A 21,825-nucleotide genomic window follows, 5' to 3' on the forward strand; every position below is an offset into this window, starting at 1 on the left:
GTCAATTTCCAGAAATTGACATTTTTTTGGTGGAGGAACACCAACAAATTTTATTTGAAATGATTCTTTTACAATCGCGTACGATTTCGTAGCAAAATATTGTTCAAGAATGAAAACTCTTTGTTCTATGGTAAAAGACATTCCGTTCGTAACACGACCGGAAACGGCACAAAGGTTTACACAGCTCAAGGAGAATCAACTCGCACTGCCGTATCTATACCGGTTGAGTAGCGCTACCAACTTCGTGTCACAAAACAAAATTTCCCTTTCTTAGAAAAAAATTATCAGACATTAACAACTGGGTAACAGGACTAAAAAATCACTCTGTAGAAGAGAGATCCTATTGCTAAGATATGCAGCAAACATATGGGCCTTTTCCTGCCCATATAAATAACAAACTTTTTAACAATCATCCTTTGGCTGCATTAAATGAACATCGTGCTACCTATTCCAGACAAACCGGAATAAGGTACCACGAATTAATAAGAAAATATGAAATTGCTTTACCACAGATATTAGCAATTTTAAAAAAAATTTGTAAAGCTGTGTTAAAGAATCTCTAAGGGAGTAGTTTTTATATATACATTGTGAGTCTCAAAGCGTGGCACGTATAGTGACGGGAGGTAGGCCTCTTGCCTAGGCCGTCCGGGCTCAACTGCATGCAAGAGTAGGGGAGTTGGGGTGTGTCCAATGATGGCATGGGGGACCCTCAAGGGTGGACTGAGGGCGCGAGACTATGGGTATGAGCAATGCATGCCTGTAGCCAAGTAGGTCAGAACCAGGAAGAGCAGCCTCCCTGCCAAGGGGCTCTTTGACTGTCCTGAACAGGTGATCAGATTGCTCTTATGACACTGTGAGAACCCTGATGGGTTACGTCCTACGGGACTGTTAACAGGGGGGAGTCAACGGCCATGGCATCCTGGGGCGACTGATATGCTGCTTAACAGCGGTTCTGGCCACCCCGAGGGTGCTTAAATAAATAAGTGAGACAGGTAGAAGGAGATAATAGTATTGTATAGACTTAAATTTTCCATTTATGTACTTTGTTTATTTTTTCAGATTTTAAGATCGGGGCCCTTTATACCCCATAAGTTTTGTGGATTAATGTTTTGTGTATTCTTGTGCTTTTAAATAAAAATGTAAGGGCCCTTTACACATTTACATATGACGACCCTGATGGTGATACTAACTTCTTTTTTAAGACTGTGACGAGGGCTAATGACTTTAGCAGTTGATGGCTGTAAAACACACAAAAAAAAATTAAATAATAATTAATAACATCAAAAATTAAAAATCAGATGGGTGGATAAAGTAACAAATGAAGAGGTGTTGTGGCAAATTTATGAAGAAAGAAGCATTTGGAAAAATATAGTTAAAAAAAGAGACAGACTTATAGGCCACATATTAAGGCATCCTGAAATAGTCACTTTAATATTGAAGGGACAGGTAGAAGGAAAAAATTGTGTAGGCAGGCAACATTTAGAATATGTAAAACAAATTTTTAGGGATGTAGGATGTAGGGGGTATGAAATGAAATGACTAGCACTAGATAGGGAATCTTGGAAAGCTGTATCAAACCAGTCATATGACTGAAGACAAAAAAAAAACTTAATAAAATGTCTGCTTAAAAACACTGTAGTCCAATGGTGCTTAATTTAGATTGCTATCTACACAGAAACAAATACATAATTAGTTTTTACTAATTCCTTCTCTTTCACCCTTCTGGCAAGTTTTAAGACAGATTTGACAATTAAAGAGCCCTTGCTTTCCACCATCTTCTGATCACTACTGAAAAAAAACTAAACCACTTTCATATTCTTTCCATCAACTAAACTAGAAAAGGGAATGAACAAAGAATGTTCCATACACATGGAAAGTAAAAAAAGCTACCTTCCACCAGACACCAAGGTCGGCACTACGAGAACAACAGTGCTCTCTCTCCCTTGCAGCCATGTGTGCAGCTTCCTATGTGCGCATGCGCACAACAACAAACAAATCTTTGTATGGAACTGTGCGCTTCACAGTTCCATACAAAGATTTTTGTATCTTTTTCATAAACTGAGGGATGGCTACTGACATTAAGCTTAAGGATTATATATTGTGATTATGTATTGCCAGACTGATGACCAACCGGCTTCTTGTAATCTGTGATATCCTGTTGCAATCCATTATCCCCTCCACTGTACTATCAGCAGTGCCAACACTACTTCCCTGGTAGAACTTGTGTGCATCTATACTTCCTAAACTTTGATGAGTAATTTTATACTAGATGGGATCTACTGGTAAGTAAAAAAGAAGTCAGATGTTTTTAGAAAATACATCACCATCAGAGTATAATCCTTACTCTTCCATCACTCTTTCTTCAGCCTGTATGTAATATTAGAATCATTCAACCAAACAAATGTATATGGCTGAATGACATATTGATTATATTTCTCATGTACAATAATATATGATTGATATGACGTGATAGATTTCAAATACTGACATCATTTTAGTATTTTTCATAATTATTTTATAATCTTTTCTTGTTTATAAAATAAAGCACATTGTATTTTTATTTTTGAGTTCATGGACATAAAGAAAACTTGAAAAGGTATACAGAAATCTTATTAATGTAACTTGTGATTGTTATATTGTTTTGTAAACTTTTTAAAATTCTATGATAGAACTTACTGCAAATGGTTTGTTCTGAATTTACTATGTCATCTTTCCGAATATTCGCTTGCTTATTCAAAAAATTGGTTTATTTTACAGAAAAATAGGATTAAAATTTTTAAAAAATATACTTATAATTTTTTACAAGATAATGCACCTATAATAAAAAAAAATGTTAGAAAGTTTCTATACAGAAAAAGACAGGGATTTAACCTGTTCCCTTTCCTTTATAACCTGTACGTAGAAAAATCAATAAAGAACTAATAGAAGATTTTGAATGCACTGAAACAGTCTAATTGCAAAAAAAATGTATGAATGAGGAAATTCACTATTGTCATTGTTATTTTTAAGCTGGAATTAAGTAAATACGTTAGAAGTAATGAGTGGTATAGTTTATTGGCAGGATAGAAATTCAATTTGAATGTAATTGAAGAAAACCAGAAAAACAAAGAATAGTTTTCATGGTGCAGACTGTTAAAGAAGAAAGTTTAAAATTAATTGTTGGTTAAGTAACTGTTTGTCAAGCAGATAAATGCTGATTGAATAGATGTTTGTCGCAGAATCTTGTAAAAAGAAGGACAAGGTTTTGATAATTTATTATGCCACTTATAAGAATAGTTATATATAAAAAAGCTGACAACAAAGTTGTACTATTTTCCTGGTATTGGTTATTTTGTAATATAATGGAAAAATAATTATGCATGAAAAATCTTACGTGAAACCTCCTTTTTGAGATGGGGTAACTTATGATGAATCATTGTAAATTTATCTTTTTATGTATAAATAAACCAAAAACGTTTTTTTTTTTTTCAAAAAATTTGGTTTTTCAGTTTTTTTCTGCTCCCCTACCTCCAAAATCACCTTCAATTTTTATTTTTATTTTTGTATATTTACTATTTAATTGGCAGAAACTAAAATAAATTCCACTGGAATATGTACAAACAATAAAAAATTACCTAAGAATTCTTTTTTGTTGGTTGGGAGGGGGTGAGTTATGATGAAATTTTATTGTAATATTATTACTAAAAGTTTTAAAAAATTTCTAAAACTTTTAATAATATTAAAAGTTTAAATAAACAAAAAAGTTTTGAAAGTTCCAAAAATTGATATTTTGAACTTTGATCAGGACCCTCATCCCCTAACATTGCCCCCAAAGTACTTTTTGGGGGTCACTTGCACTACTATTACGCCTAGGAAGATGTTAAAATAAATTTGGTTAAAAAATCTGCAATAAATAAAAAGATAATTTTTTATGATTCTTTGGAGAATTTTATGGCAAATTAAAAAAAAAAAAATACTAAGAAAAATATGCACATACGTACTAAACTTAGTATAAAGTGGGGGTATGTTTGCAAAGTTTTGAGAAAATTGACCTCAAAAAACTCCCTCCCCGCAATCCACAGATATTGTCAACAAATTTCCCCATAATCCGAGTCTTTTTTTTTACTGATTACCGTACTTTTCTTCTTACAGCATAGTTCTAGAGCTATGATGCCAGGAAAGTAAAATTAATTAAACACATAAATAAAGAAATAATAATAAATATTAATTAGCGCAGTAATATTTAAAAAACAGTATAAAATGAGTATTTCCATTGTGTCATTAGAATAAAAGTAAAAAGAACATATAAACAACAATTATCATTTAAAGTAATCTCAATCTAAATCATAAATTTAGCTTAAAAATATCCAAATCACTGCAACCTCTGACTCAGGTTACCCATCATGACCTAATGCAAGCCTATTAATAAAGGTTGGAAATGGATGTTTCATTTTCATAAAGCACTACGCTCTTCACAAGTATTTTAAAACATATCTTTCTAATTCTTAGATTAACATTTGATATTAGCAGACTTATTTACTGTTTGAGGGCTGTCCTTCCTTATCCCAGTCTGCTTTTAATCTGTACAACACTCTGCCCAATTAAAGGGTCATACAAGTTATAATGATAAGAAAAAAAAGATACTTTTCAAATAAAATTAAGCATAAAATAAAAGGCAAAGTAATATGAAAATAAATAAAGTGTAAATGCTTATTGCATTTATTCAATGGTTACCATGTATTGAAAAATGTCAAACCACTAGCAGCATATTTTGTTCTCATTATTACTACCATCCCTGTAATGTAATGCTTTTGTTTTTCTCGAGCATGTCATCTTAATGTGATTACATCATGTTATTAAACACTTATTTAATTGGGACTGGCCAAATAATACAGTCAGATGCATATAAACTTCATCAAAATTTTGTTACTCTGACAGTTTCTAAATATTACTTCTACCAATAATCTTTTATCTGTGTTTTTCAATATCCACCTGTATTCAGAATTCATTGTTACTTCTACAAAAGTTTTGGTTCAGCAGGAGATTTCCTTATGTGACCTCATGCTTTGTTCTACTCAATCAACTAGTTATTTTCTAATGTTCATCTTATCCAATACAAATTCATCATTTAATTGTCCAATCGTGAAATATTTGCTCCAAAAACTAACTGACATATCTTTTAATATTTATACAAATTCCAACAAATCTGACCATGTTTCTGCTTAGTATAGTAAACAGTTTTCTGCAGATTTTCTAGAAATGTGAGTTTTTGAATCAAATATTGTTTTAATGCAAAATCTAGCAAAAGAAAAAGAATTAACTCAGATTGAAATGCTTTCAAAGTTCACCTCATACTTGCTTTGAAATACTTTTCATAATATTTAAAAATTTTGATAATTACATTTTTACTTGTAACTCACTCACTAAAAATGTATAAAAGTTGAAGTTAATCCATCCATACTAATATTGACTATATCTGGCTGAAACTTTTTATTAAGTGAATATTGTATAATTGTTACAATTGCACTTATATGTACAAATAGAGCTATTCTCAATGGTTAATGAAATTAAAAAAAAAATTATTCTAAAAAACTATTTAAAAAAATTTTAATTAAAATTTAACATTAGATGCCATTTCAATTATCAATCATCATCAGTTCACATTGAGGAAAGATTGTATACAAGACAATAAATAAACAAACTACAAAAAGAAAAGAAAAATAATAAAAAGAATATATACTCGTATATTTATTTATTTTGATTAAATTTTTTTTATAGTCCATTTTTTCTTTCTTTTTCCTCTGTATGTTAAATAACTATATATAATATAATTTTTTTTTCAGCTTTCGCAAAGTACAGAGTTAGAGAACACTCTTACCTTTACGTTTTCATGTTAAAAACATTTTCGGCAGACCTAAGCTGATCTTCAGTGATGTTTTTTTTTTTTAAATTGTTATTTTATTTTTACATTTACACATTAAATTATAGCTTTTTACTTTTATTTTGTAAAAATTGTTTATTGGCAAAATAAAAGTAAAAAAAGCTATAATTTAATGTGTAAATGTAAAAAAAATAAGAATTATTAAAAAAAACATCACTGAAGATGGGTTTAGGCCCAAAACATTTTGAACATGAAAAAGTAAAGGTAAAAGTGTTTTCTGTACTTTGCAGAGTCTGAAAAAATATTATATTATGAATTATACATATTTATATTAGTTGACAGATGAAGAATACTTATAAAATGCTGTAAAATGAGTATTTTAACAGTGATTTTAGAAAAAGAGTAAAAAATACAAATATCTTGTCATTTTAGGCAACCTCAAAAATAATTTAAACATCTATTTCACTGAAACCTCAGTAATAACGCTAAACCTGAGCAACCTCAGCTGGAGATTTCAGATTAAGATGTACTTAAGTTAATCTTTTCTTGGGATTGCTTAAACAAATTTTTGTTTTTTTACTTTTCACTTTTATTTTAAAAATAATGTTAAAAAAGTTCATTTTATAATGTTTTATAAATAATGTTTATTTGCCAAATAATATTTTTTTATTATTATTTCTTTTTATTTGTTTATATATGTCTTCTTAGTTATAGTATTGATGATTGATTAACAATCAAAATGGTCATCTATTTTTAAATTTTAAGTAAAACTTTTGTAAACATTTTTTGAGTGTATATTGTTTTCCAGCTTATCATTTGAATGTGCTTTGTATATTTGATAATAAAAACATTTTAGTGCAAAGATTTAAGCGTAACTAATTAATTGACTTTAATCTTATTAAGGTTATAATACAGACAATTATTAAATTGTCATACTTCATATTCATTTATTCTGTTTCACATTACATTTTGCTTGCTTCTCTATGTTTACTTCTAATTTTACAGACAAATTGCATTTGTTTATTTTGTTAGTTTGACCTTTGTATTCTTTTTGTATGACCTTATCTGTTTATTTGTATGAACAAACAAAATATAAACCACATTAAAGGTAATGTGAAAGTGAAATTTTCGGCTGAGAAACCTTTTTAGCATTTTGTTCATTCATTTGCTGTATAGAAACTCTGACATCACAAACTGCCTTATTGACAAATTAAATTCAGTTTCCTCTGACATTCAGAAACTTTTCTCCTGAAGCTTGCCTTCATTTTTAGCCTCCAACAACTTCCTGATTGAGAATAATGTGTAACAAAATTGCATTTTAGAATTATGAGTTCTGGAGGCAGGACTTACTGTCCAATCAGTTTACCACTAACGAATCATTTACATGCAATATTGTCAATACTTATTTCTACTTAATACTGCAACTCTACACCTAGTTACAATTATTTCTTTTGCACTCAGTGTAATATTTTCTCCATCATTTCCATCATTAATAAACTTTACGACCACAGTTCAACAAAAAATATGTTCCAAGTCTCATGATTGTTACTTGTAGGAAAAAAGGCTGTTAATTTTGTTATTAGTTGATTTAAAAATTTTATATATATATTTTCTACATAGTTACACAGTTAAGAAAAACAGGGCCTAAAAGGTATTCAATAAATAAGCAAAATGTAATTCATAACAATGAAAATATGTATGAACTTAAGATTATTTTGTAAGACAAAGAAAAATACAGAAAAACTTTATTAAATATTACTTTACATATTTACTGCAGTTTTTATGTTCATTAATATTAATTAACGGTCAGGAAGTATTACTTTGTATTAATAAAACACAGTAAATAATTTTGGGCAAATTAATTAAATCTTGGGAAATAATTTTTAATTTATATTGTTATTTCAGTTTTAATAATCAAAACTGAAATATAATATAAATATATTTTCAATATAGAATAAAATATATTTGTATTGTGTTAATTCAAATTAATACATGTAGAATAAAGAATAGATGATCATACTAAACAGAACTGAGTTATAACCGAGTTAGTCATTACATTCATGAAGTTCCAGGTTCAAATTCAGGTCAGGCATGTAATTTTTCATATACTACAAAATTTCCATTACAATTCCCATGCACAAGTTAAAATCTTATATAGTAAATTAGTCATCTACAAAAATTAATTCTATATACCTGAATCTAATTTATAGCAAAACATTAGTGTTTAGATTATTTTCCAGTATATTATTACTGATAGGATGTGGTTTATATAATTACCTGTGGCTATAAAATGTAGTAAATATTTAAATTGAAAAATGTTAAACATAAATTTGAACATTTTTCAGTTTGAATCGAATACTAATGTATGAATTAACAGTACTACCAATCTGTGTACTGATATATTGAAAAAGTTGTTAGTTTTTCAACAGTATATTAGTTGCAATAAAATGAGAAGTAAATAATAAATTACTGATTTGGTGAATACAAGTTATAAAATAATAAATATTATTTTTTTAATCTAAAATATCATTTGATTTAGTGTTTATGTTACTTTTTAAATTCAAATGTAGAGGTAAGTATGTAAATGTGTTGTCAGTAAGTATTCTGTATCAAAAGTCAAATCAATTACGTGAAAAAAAATTATAATATTTTATTTTCAGTTGTTAAATAAATATTTTATAAGATGTATTTTTGTTTAAAGAATTATTTCGACTGCCATTATATGCAAAGGTAATTTTCATTATCACTGGATGTTTACAATGTACTGCAAGTTAGTGGTGGGATAAACGATTCTTTTTCAGGAATCGATTCTTTCGATTCGATTCTCAGAAAGGATTTGTAAAAAAGAATTGTTCGTCCGATTCAATGATTCTTTTCCTTCCCACCACTACCAGAGCTGTGAACTCTAATGCGCATGCTCTCTTTCTCTTCCTCAGCCAAGTTTAGAGGTTCATCTCTTCATACTGCTGTTTGACTCCTGATGTATACAACTAAATGTCTTCGATTCTTCTCTTTTCAACTCTTATTCGACTCCTTAAGTAAACATCAGATTCTTTTTCGGTTCAATATATTTAGTAAACTTAGAAGCCTTTCACTTCTAATGCGCATGCTCTCTTTCTTCACTCATGTTTAGCGGTTATCTCTCTTCATACTCCTGTTCGACTTAATTGATGTATACCTGCTAAATGTATTCGATTCTTCTCTTTTCAACTTTATTCAACTCTTAAGTAAACATCTGATTCTTTTTTGGTTGAATACAATTTTTAGTAGCATATCACTTCTAATACGCATGCTCTATTCCCTTCATCTACCCAACGATTCTCCTTATTTCATCTCTTATTCGATTCCTTTATGAAAACAAACTTATATCAACAAACCTCATCGCTAAACAGAGAAGGGAAAATTTAAACTGTTATGCACACATTCTATATGACCTCATTATTCTTTTTTCTTTTAATTTCATTCGGGCAGGAAGTTATGTTGCACAATATTAATTACTATCGTTCTTTTGCGCATACTGTCATGCTCAAGATATATTTTACAATTATTCTTAGTAGATGGATAAAAGACGACAGTCGATTCTGTTTTCATGGTGCATAATCTTTGCGTGTTCTATTTAGAGTTGTGTTTTTAGTTTGTTTATATATTTTTTTATTTGGGCCTACACCTTTTCTTAAAATTTTTTTACTTTACATAATCAGAAGAAGAATTTTTTTTTAATGTTTATCGGTATTAATTATTTAAATCATTAGTTTTTATGTAAGTAGATATTTTATAAGTACTTTTAAAAAAGAATATTTTGTTTTTCAATGTATAAACATGAACTGCAGAAAAAGAAGTCACATCTGGACTTGCTTTTCCAAAGCAAGCCCTGGAAAAGCTTTGTGTAATCTTTGCTGTAGTTCAGTATCCTATGCTGGAGGGACGACTAGTTATATATCTCGTCATATTAAAGTTAAACACTCAGGAGTTGATATATCAAGACAAAAAAATCCTTCTCCTTCTCATTATTTTCAAAAATGCAATATAACTTAAATCCTACTACGTCTATTGCGACTGAACCAAATGAATCGCAGCAAGTAGCCCTTAAATTAACAAACCTTTTTGAATTGCCTAATCCTTCTTCTGTGCATCGAATAACATCTTTGTCTTAAAAAAAAAACAACAGTTGTCCCTTACTTCCTTTGTTACAAAAACTATCCCTCAAAGTAAAAGCAGAGCGTTATATATTCAATTAATTAGGTTAATAACTAAAGAATATCAACTTATTTCACTCGTTGAGGATGAAAAATTCAAGAAGTTTGTTCACATGTTAAACCCTGGGTATTCGCTTCCTTGTCAGAAAAAAATTACAACTAGTTTAATTCCACAATTATATGATAGAATTTCTTGAGAGATTCGTAAGTCATTATATAATATAGAAGCATGCGCAATAACCACTGACAGTTGGACATCAGTTTCAAACAATAATTATATGATTATATGGCCATAACTATCCATTTCATTGACCGTGATTGTAATTTAAAAACCCGATTACTTACCTATATGGAAATCTGTAGTCAACATTTGGCTGAAAACATTGCCATTGAATTGCAAAGTAAATTCAATGAATGGGCTATTGCTGACAAAATAGGAGCGGTTGTTAGTGGCAATATAGCAAATCTAAAAGCTGCTATTCACAATTGTCAGCTTATATTCCTTGCTTAGCGCATACAATTAATTTAATTGTCTAAGCAGCAGTGTCTCAAGTAAAAACAATTGTGGAAAAATCTAAGGCAATTGTTGGATTTTTTAAACGAAGTTCTCATGCTGCCTCCAAACTGCAAAACATGCAACGAAAAATGAATTTTAAAGAATTAAAATTAAAACAGGTAGTGTCTACCTGATGGAACTCACTCCTGCACATGTTTAATAGATTATTAGAAACAAAAGAACCACTACTTTCGACTATTGCTTTGGTGAATCCTATTCTAAATAATATTACATTTGATGAGTGGACAGTTATAGCTGAAATGCACAAATTACTGAAAATGTTTGAAGAGATAACTATTGAAATAAGTTCTCAAAAAACTGTCACTATTTCAAAAATCTGTTTATTGGCGTGAGCGATGACAAAACATGTACTTAAGATTAAATCTTCTACTCAAAATTCTGAAATTGTTAAAGTATGTAACAAGATGTTAGACCAACTGCAACATAGATTTAAGGATGTTGAAAATAATATTTTGCTTCAACGCATGCTATTAGATCCTTGCTTTAAAAATCAAGGCTTTAAAGATGAAGCATCTTACCAAAATGCTTACACAAAACTTTCACAGAAAGTTCGAAGTATTTAGATTGAACAAGGCGATAGGTTTGAAACCGAACAATTATTGAACCCTCCATTTCAACTGCACAGGAAGATTTTGATAAAAAAGTAACGCCAATTTTAACCAATTCAAACCCAAGAGTAGCAGGAATTTTAGAGCTAAATTATATTGATAAATATATAAATGAACCGCTCATCTCAAGAACACAAAATCCTCTCTCTTGGTGGAAAGAAAGTATCCAAGATTTTTCAAAATAATGCAAACTAGATTTTGCATTCCTGCAACCTCTGTTCTCTGTGAACGAATTTTTTCAAAAGCGGGACAGTTAATAACAGAAAAGAGAAATAGACGTACATTAAAGAATTTCGAAAAAATTATATTTCTACATGTAAATATGTAAAATACTATAAAGTTTATTTGAAAGGTATTAACTAATTATTTATTTTGCCTAATTTTAATTATTATTTTTTTTGTGATAATAGAACCAACAATTTTTAAAAACAAAATGTTTCCGTGTGTCTGTGTAACTGTGCGCGTGTTAGTAAAAACATCAAAGTAAATATAAAATCATAACATCGATGTGATAAAAAAAAACAAACAAAGACGGAATCAATAGATCACTCAAAAATAAGGTACGGCACAAGCTATATTATTTTTAATTATTCATTTTGTCATTTATAGCTTAGAGAAATTAGTTTAAGATAAATTTTCTAATTATAAATACTCCTAGTGATGAACGCGTTTACGCAAATCAGCTGATTTCGAAGTCGAGAGTTCCGAGGTTCAAGTCCCAGTAAAGGCAGATACTTTTATATGGATTTGAATACTAGATAGTGGATACTGGTCATCTTTGCTGGTTGGGTTTCAATTAACCACACATTTCAGAACTGGTCGACCTGAGACTGTACATGACTACACTTCATTTACCCTCATACATATCACCCTTATTCACCTTCTGAAGTAATTCCTGACGGTGCTTCCGAAGTTTAGCATGAAAAAAGATATAAATACTTTTATTGAGTGGAAAAAAAATGTTTTGCTCTCATTTCGCTGCAGTTGATGATAAATAAAAAATGTTTTTTGGGGCTTACAAATAAAATTTAATTGTTTAAGAATGACAGTTAAATAGCACAGTTAATGAAAATATTTTATTATCAGAAGTAATAAATTTGCCGAATGTTCAATAAACATTAGTGATGGTGATGTAATAAGTTGTGCGTCACGTGTGGAAAACAATAAATAAATAAAACGAACGCAAGCTAGAATTTGGTATTGTTGGTAGGATCCCCCACTACAAGCTATGCATAAGAAAGATTGCTATGAATCGAATCGAATCGTAATTGAGAAAGATTTGGTTTCCCGTTGCCTATCCAATCATTGTTAAGAATCGGTTTCTCCTGCAAACCGATTCTCGATTCTTTCGTTCAGTATAAAGAATCGAATCGAAGGAACTACTCGTTCTTCTCATTACTGCAAGTATAGTTTGATTTCAATGATTGTAGTGTTGGTTTAACATCGCTACTGTGTTCATTTTTTTCATTTTTATTATCACATTTATGATGAAGTGGATAATTTTTATAGCATTCAAGCATGATATAAATGTTTGTACCATCATTAAGTACTAAACAGACTTAAAGCTATGGATTTAAAGCAAGTCTAAATTTTTTGTGTTCTTGTAACGGATTAGGTTAGTAGAATCGACTGTAAGGATTCGTAAAAGTATTTTTATTTTGTAAAATAAACAGAATGTTTATTTCAATACATTTTCAATATTGTTAATTTTATTTCAATACACAAATTATTTAACTTCTTGTCCAGTTTGTACTTTTATATTTCTAGAGTATGGTAGTTGTTAGATTCTGTGACAGTGAATGATATCAGTTTTCTGGCTCGGATAGTGTAATAATGCTTTGTCGTTATTTCTGACGTAGATTGATTTTCTTACTTTTCTCTGTTAATTGCTTTGATTAGGAGTACTAACTCTAAAAAGTTTATTATAATTGCTTAATATTTCTGTTATTGCAATATATTTTGATACATTAAAAACATATGGTCCATATTGTTTTGTTTCAGGGTGTAAAACATGGAAGATGCTTATGGGTATGATGGAAATGAGGACACTGACAGCAGTGATCATTCCTCTGCAAGAGTAATTCCTTATGAAATTGATGATTTTAAACCATGCTATATTCATGATGGCAGCAAAACATGGTAATGATTAGCCTTTAGTCAATGTAATTAAAAAGTACTCTTTACTCATAATTGTAAAACTTAAACTTAGAAATTGTGTTTATTTTTCCACGCAGTTAGTGTTATATCAAAGTTGAGATTTTTTGTTTAAGTAGTTTTGTTTTGTTTTACATGGTTGTAAACTTCATGATTTATAGGTTAATAACTAGAGTAACTTTTTTAATATAAATAAATACATTAGTAAGTTCTTTATTTTTATCCTTATATAATTACATTATATGTTACATGGTTGTTTATGGCAGTAAGAAATACTGCAGACTGTATCATTCTAATAGTAACATATCTGAGTACAGGATGACTTGCCATCCTGTTTGTTAAATTATTATTAAATATTTTCAGATAATTATTCATAACATTCAAGACATTGTATTGTATCATGTCAGTCAGTGTGTTTATAACAGTTTAGATCTTACAGTAAACAAAGTATAAAAATAATTTTGTAACATACTTCAGATTTTATCTTCAGTTTTTTTTTTTAGGGGCTTGCCTATTTAATTTAGCATTACTTTGTTTTTTCAATGCTTATTTATCATTCTCTGTTTAAAAATTTGCAGTTTCATTTTGTTATGTAGCTGGTGTAGCCAAACGGATTAAGGCGACAGTTCCATTTTGTTAAACTTTATCTTACCCTCAACAAAATGTAAACATAATCCCAGATTTGTTATATTTTTACAGCAACATGTATTTTTTTATATGGTGGCTCATTTATTTGCGTGACCTTTATCAAATTTACTTCTCTGTATATCAGTTGAAATTTCTCTATTGTATGAATTTTTATTGGTCAGATACTGCTTTTTTCTGTTTTATTGATATATTTGTAACCATAATGTGTATTCATATAGTTGTGCTTGCATGAAGTCCACTCTATTTCCCATGTAAGTACGTGGAAATTTAGTTTGATATTTTTAATTTTAAAAATATTAATCAACATTGAAACAATTGCTCTATCTTTCTAAGCCTCAGAACATTCTAAATCTCATTTATAATTTAATAACAATAATAAAACTATGAAAAAAGTTACATTCTCTTTCTTTTATGTTAAAAAGATGAAGTAAAGGTAAATAAATATACAATTATGCACTCGTCTCTTGATTTTGATGAAATGTGGAATATACCTTATTTAGGAACTAAATTTTTCATTGAGAATGCCTTTTACTCAATTTATATTCCTCTTAATTTACACATTACCCTCACCAAGAATTTCATTATCAGCATTATATGAGTGTAATATACGTTATTTTCAAATTAAATAATTTCTTATTGTATGCAATTATGGACTTAGCCTAACAATCGACCAGTTTAATATTTAAAGGTAATTAGATGAAGTTAACAAACATTAGGTTATGTTTGATGATATCGTACAAAGTTCAGTAGACAGAATCATTAGTTACCTAATCTAACCTAACCTTAACCTAACTAAACTCAGTTAAATTTCACTTAAAGTTTTTTACTCTGTAAATAATGTATATTGCACATTTACTAAAGCCAACACCTTAAGTTAACCTATTTTTATTTAGTCTTGAATGAATCTAATCTCATTCTTAATTTAATTATACTAAAACCAAGTTATTTAGCCCGAAAATAATGTATATTACAATTGAACAGTGTTATTACAAATTTTTAGTGAGAGTACTGTGTAACTTACAAGGGTGAATGGATGGATGTGATTGGTGTGTTTCTGACAAATAATTTCAGTTGTAATAATAACTTAGGTCCTAAATAAGGTATATTCCAAATTTCATCAAAATCAGAGGTGAGTCCATCATTTTATATAATTACCAGAATAAGTATTTATAGGCTAGATTTTATTTACAAATGTGTTTAACACCAATGTTGTAAGGAGTGTACATCCTTAGGTAGCATTCCTTAACATAAGATTGAGTAGTAGTAGTAGCATCTGATTAATAATTTAATAATTGATATTAATTTATAAGCAGTCAAAGAAGTTGTGTAATTCTTTGTGATTTGGAACTGAGAATATTGTACTTGAGCAGAAGCTGATTGTAGCTCACTGCTTCACATTTCATATTTGTGTGTTGCCATACAGTAGTTAATAAAACTGCACCATTCATGCAGAACAGAGAACAGTATAGTATAACATACTCTTGTGACTCAGTACCTGCTTTTTTGTCAGAGCAGTGACAAAATAGCTTTTTTGTTCTTTTGTGTCCCTACTAATATCAATAATAGAGAAAAAGAGGGAGAAGTACAGGAGAAAAGCATGCTTAATTGTCATTGTAAGGGAAGATGTGGAAGAGATTGGTATCTCATATGGTTCACACTAATTAATTTTCATTGATGTTTTGAGTATGAAAAAAATGGCAGCAAAATATATTTTTTGAAATTGTTCAATTTTGGCCAAAATCTATGACTCTAAGAAATTGCCCAGCATTGATCTAGTGCATCTAAAATGAAATATGTGTGCTGTTACAGCATTTAAATAAAGACTCAATTGTCTGACACAATAGAAGTTTTTTCCAAGTAAACCAACACAGCATAAAGCACATTAAATTCAATCAAATGATGAAGTTCTTACTGTTTTTGTAGATGATTGTGGTATTGTGTTTCATGTGCCTTTACCATTAGGTGCTGGGTCAGTAAAGAAAACTATGTGGGTATTTTGTATGGCTTGAATAAGCTATTTGTTAGAAAAACTGCCAGCTTTGTTGTAAGGGACTTTAGTGGGCATATCCCATGTTAACGTACCATCTCATATGTCACTGATTGTTAGGGAACTTTTGGCCAAAATTAACATGGCAATGATAAATACAACTATTGAATTTATCAAACTTGGTTCTGGCTACCGTTTTTCTTTCTGAAAATAAAAAACTGAGGTTGTCCATGAATAGGCATTTTTTGATCATTAAAAACATAAGAGGTAACTGAGTAAATTGCAAACCACACCAAAAAAAAAGCATTACAGAAATGTTTGAAACCTGAAACCTGAAAAAAAACATGAGTGTGAGTTTTATCCGAGATTACTTTGAATAGATCATAAAAAAAAAGTTTTTTTTTACGTAAACATCTACAGTTTGTTCTCTTGGAACAATGATTAAATTTTTTGAATGTCTACGGCTCACTTTAAGGTGAAAGAGCCCAACAGCAATTATTTCTTCTATATTTCCTTTCCAAGATACCAAAATTGTCATTCAGTTTTATTTACAGCTGAGAACTAGTTGTTTACTATGACATCTCACTATTTTTGTATTTTTATAATTAATATACTTGTTTTTATATATCAATTTATTATAAAAGTTGTTATCAGAATTTTTGTTTTGTTTCTTTTTACAGCCTTAGCAGTGAGCAAGGAAAGCTTAAGTACATGGAAGAGCAGCAGGAATTGTTGAATTCATCACTTATAGCTTTGACATCACATTTTGCTAAGGTATTTTCTTATGTAAACTTTTTATTTAATTTTGAAATTTTATGCTTCTACAACTTTTGCAGTAGAGTTTCTCTAAATTAATGTGTGTGTTAATAGTTTAACAGTTGATTAAAATATAAATGAGAGTTTGTATATAAAGTAATGAATTGTAAGATGTTGCTATTTTGAAAAATACTTTTTCACATTTAAAATTTTAAACTTTTTAAGGGTGTGGGAAATCTGTTATGCTGACCAATAATTTAGAATTCAGATGGTTTATTATATGTATTGATCAGATGAAAAATGGAACTAGATTTTAACATAGGTATTAGAATGAATTCATGTTTTAGATTGTAGGTTAAGTATCAGGTCCAATAACTGATATGCAACATTGTCTGACTTCTGAGAAAAGGTTTATTATGAAAGTTTGAAATTTCTGTTGACTTATTCTGTTAAGTTTTGAGAAACATAAAAGATATGTACCTTTATTGTATGGAAAAATAAAGAAATTAGTGAATTTTTAAAATCTCCAATTTCTTTGGCTTGACAATATATTTGTTGTAACTATAATGTTATTGGCTATTCTTGTTTTATAGTGCAACCTGTATGAATAAACAAAAAAAAATATGTATAAAATATATATATATATATATAAATCCAAATATATATAATTCAACTTAATCCACCCAAATACAAGTATAAGACAACTCTTACTTATTTGTATATTTATAATTTTTCATGAAAGTACTTTTGCGGAATCCCACATCATCAGTCATGTGATATTTATAAAATTACATATTAAAAGATTGAAATTGCGATCATATACAAGAGTATATGAAGTCATTAAATAAAACATTTTAAAAACAGAATAAAAACAATCATTTAAACATGTATATGGCTAGCCAAATACTGCATATACTTCGTTTATATATATATTTTTGTAAAATATCTAGATTTTTATTTGTTTCCTTTTTTAATTTCTAAATTATTATTAACATCAGTAATGTAATGATTATTGTTTATAAGGTGATCTGCAACATTAGAAAAGCCTAATTTTTTATTTTTATAATGCCTAATATGTTAATAAAATTTGGCTTTAAATGATCTGTTGGTTTTACCTGTTTAAATATCCTCACATTCATTACACTTTATCTTATAAACCCCACATAAATTGTGTAAATCTGTATTTTTATTGTTTTTTTAAATATTCTATTATGTGGTTGTTAGTTTTGTGTGCAAGTTTAATTTTATCCTTGTCATAAACTTTGATTATATTTTCAGCAATATTATTAGTGTATGAATATTTTAAGTAAATGTTATCAATCTTCTGTGTGCTATGTATTGGTTTTAAAGTTAATGTACTATTAATTTTTGATATTTGTTTTTTATACATGTTATCAATTAACAAAGTATTATATCCATTTTGGATTGCAATTTATTTTATGATATTTATTTCTGTATTTAAATTTGCTTTATTATTTTGTGTACAATGGAAAACTCTATTAATCATATTTGTATATATTTTCATTTTGTGAGACCAAGGATGATTTGATTTTCTATGAATTGTTACTTTATTGGCTATAGGTTTCATGTTTAACGAAGTTACAATTTAATTATTTTTGTTAATTTCAATGCTAAAATCTGTTCTTTCTATATCTGTTTCATAAGTAAATTTTAAATCATAAGTTTTTAAAATTATGAGGTATTCATTGTTTATAACCAGATCATAAACGACTAAATATCATCAACATAATGAGTCCATAATAAAAATGTATGTGTGTGAACAATGCCATAAACTATTTTATTCTCTAAATCTTGGAAGTATATCTCTGACATAATGGCTGACAAATGGGAAATGCCATTGGCAAGGTATTTTCCAGTATATAACACTTTTTAAATTCAAAGTAGTCTTGTTAACATATGTTCCTTATAATAGTGATGATCTTATCTAGAGATTTAGGGTCTTCATGATTTTTTATTATACAAATTGTTTTATTAATAGGTAGCTAGGATACATGTTACTTATATCATAACTTACCATCTTAGTGTTTTTGGCAAATCTAAAGTTTTTAATTTATTTACAAATTCATATCCATTTTTTATGTTATAAGTAAATGTAAATTCATTTTTATCTTAAGGATCTTATCTATTATTTTGGAAATGGTATAAGATGGAGCAGATGTAAAAGCAATCAAAGGTCACATTGGGATGCCGGGTTTATGTATTTTTGAAAGTCTGTTAATTTTGGAGCAACTGGTTCAAAAGGGTATAATCTAGTATGGTATGTTAAATTTTTGTTGTAATTAAAAACAGTTCTATGTTTTGCTGTTAAACCTTTTGTTATTTCTAAAAAATTATTAGTAGGGTCTTTTATTTCTATTTACCTATTTACCTATTTTTGATTATTTATTGTTTCATTAAAATATTTTTCAATGTACATAATAACAGGTGTATTAGTTTTATCAGATTTTAATATAATACAATTATTTTCATTTAATTTATTCTGTAAGTTATGAATTTTTTTAAGTGGTTTGTTATTAAAATTTGTACCTTTAATTCTATGGATTTTGCTGCTAATATTAATATGCAACCGTTCTTTAACAGAATTTATTTTAATAATATGTATTTCAGAATCAACTATAATGTTTCTGATAATGTTATTCTTGTTGTTATCAAATAGATTAAATTTAAAAGCATTTGGAACAACAGATTGTTCATTATCACTAAAGTTAACATTTGTCAAATTTAAAAACTCATTATTAGTATTAGTATAATTTTTTTATTTTTCTTGTTTACCAAGAAAATGAAGCACCATTATTGTGTTTCATGTTGAAGCACATGTTGCGTTCATGAATAAAAAAATAAGTATTTTATTAATTAACTTAAAACTCCTACTGAGATTGGGTTGTTTATTTAATTTATGTACAATCCATGTTTCTGTGGTGTACCTTAGTAGGTTTACCAGGAGAGGATGAGTTTTTGATTCAAACCTAATAAATAATGGCTGTTAGACACTACTTTAGAACTAATGATTATGATTTTAACAAGTATATCAAACCATAATTTATTGACATTCCACATGGAATGGCAATAAATTATAATTGTATTTATCAACACTATCTTTGAAGGTAGGATTTTTTTAAACTGTAAATTTAACATCTTTTAAGTAACATTCATAGTCTTAGGTACAATTAATAATTTGTGAAAGGATGAAAGGTGACATTGGGTTTTTTTATAAATCTTTTCGCGCTAAGAAATTATTAATTAAACTTAGGTTCTGAAATTGAGGTGAATATTTCTATGTGCAAATAACTGTAACAGGTATGCGTTACAACAAAATTTCCAGAAAGTTGACTTACTGAGTGTCTTACTATATTCATCTGAAAGTGCTAGTTTTAAAGCATCTATTGTCACTTGAAGTTCTTAAAATTAGGTCATCAGTTAATGTACTACAAGAAATTGAATAAAAAGTAATATTTCAGCAGATACAGTCATGTTTTAGAATTTACAGTTAGACTTAATATATATCTACCCTTAAGCTATAATTAATGAGTATGCATTCATTTATAGACTGAATTAAATTCTTGAAGTGAAGACAAGCACTTTTATGTGATTATTTTCTTTACAAAGGGTACATACTACAATAAGGTTGGTGTTAATAAAATTTTTAGTGAAGACACCTTTTAAATGAAGAAATGGGATGGAAGAGTACAGTACAAGCATATTCACAAATACAACTAACTGGATTTAGAATTCTTATTGGTCATGATTACTCCAATCATAACCTCAATTAAACTAATTTTGCTGTTTATTTCCCTTTCAAATGTTATATGTTTATGTAAAAGTTAATACAATCATGAACAGAGATCATGTTAAATTATGTGAAAATGAGATAAGTATTATAAATTAATAGTAGTACATACTGTCGATATATTATGCGGGAGGTTCAAAAGTTTGTGGCAGTTTATTTTTAACTTAAGTTTAAAGTAATGGGTTGTTGTTTTTTTTAGGTTCAGTTTAGACTCAGACAAATAGTTGATGCACCTGTGAATGAAAAAGAAGAATTACTGAAAGAATTAGAAGAATTTGCATTTAGAGGAATACCTGAAGTTCATCAGAATAGTTCTAAACCCATATCAGAAATTTTGACTATGGTAATTTACTCTTCTTACTTTGTTTTTATTTAAAAGTTTTATTTTGTTTTATTGGATTGCGTACAGGTTGCTCATTGAAAGCGCTAGTACCCAGTCAGATCAATGTGGTATGACTGATATTGTAACATCTAACCTTTATTTAATTAGTTATGAAGAAATTTGTATAGTTTACTTACAGTCTGGGCTAACAGTCAGTTCCCTCCTTATAAAGTTCTAAATTTTTTGGTATTTTGAAAGAGGCAGAATATCAGCATTTGTATAAGCTGAATATAAAATTTAAAAATACTGGAGATGTCCATGATCATATAGAACTAGAAGTAATTGCACTTCAGCAAGCAAAAAACTTGTAAAGATATCTATAAAGAGAAAGGCTTCCATTAGGCTGGAAATCCAGATAAATTTTACGAAGAATTTTAAAGGAGTTTAATTTTAAGTATTATCGGCCAAGAATACTTCACAGACTTCATGAAGATGATTTTTAAAAGACGGATAGAATTATGTGAATGTATATTTATTTTTTTGTGATGATGATCTCATTTTTCTAGCTCTGAGATTGATGAGTTCTGATTGACAAATTGAGTGTCCTAGTCAACTATCATAATTGTATTTGTTGGTCTGATGAAAATCTTCATGTGATTATGAAAAGGAACTTAATGTACTATGTTTCTTATGGAATCACAAAAAAATGAATGTTGGAACTTTACTTCTTTGATATTAAACAGTTGATTCATATTTTGAGGTGTTATGAGATGTTATTCTCACGGTTTTATAAAATGTTGATTTTATAAATCAGGATAATTATTGGAAAAGATTTATAATTCGGTGGTTAATTGCTTCCTTGAATACATAAGTACAAAAGGAAAATACTTTGAATACTTTCTGTGATGT

The 21,825-nt window shown here is 28.6% G+C and overlaps 1 protein-coding gene across 5 annotated transcripts in view; it reads left to right on the forward strand.

Moving 5' to 3' along the window:
- Window positions 1-12,498: 12,498 nt before the first annotated feature.
- LOC142323110 (RUN domain-containing protein 1-like) overlaps window positions 12,499-21,825 on the forward strand; it is a 98,586-nt gene continuing 89,259 nt past the window's right edge. For 3 of the 5 annotated variants that reach the window (XM_075362306.1, XM_075362305.1, XM_075362302.1), the window contains exons 1-4: window positions 12,652-12,856; window positions 13,243-13,380; window positions 16,711-16,804; window positions 20,794-20,937. In XM_075362306.1, the coding sequence (XP_075218421.1) occupies window positions 13,253-13,380; window positions 16,711-16,804; window positions 20,794-20,937 (366 nt within the window). In that variant the 5' untranslated portion in view covers window positions 12,652-12,856; window positions 13,243-13,252. The other 2 variants (XM_075362303.1, XM_075362304.1) reach the window with 2 other exon arrangements.

This window comes from Lycorma delicatula, chromosome 4, assembly GCF_047948215.1.
Source record: "Lycorma delicatula isolate Av1 chromosome 4, ASM4794821v1, whole genome shotgun sequence".
Classification (NCBI taxonomy): domain Eukaryota; kingdom Metazoa; phylum Arthropoda; class Insecta; order Hemiptera; family Fulgoridae; genus Lycorma; species Lycorma delicatula.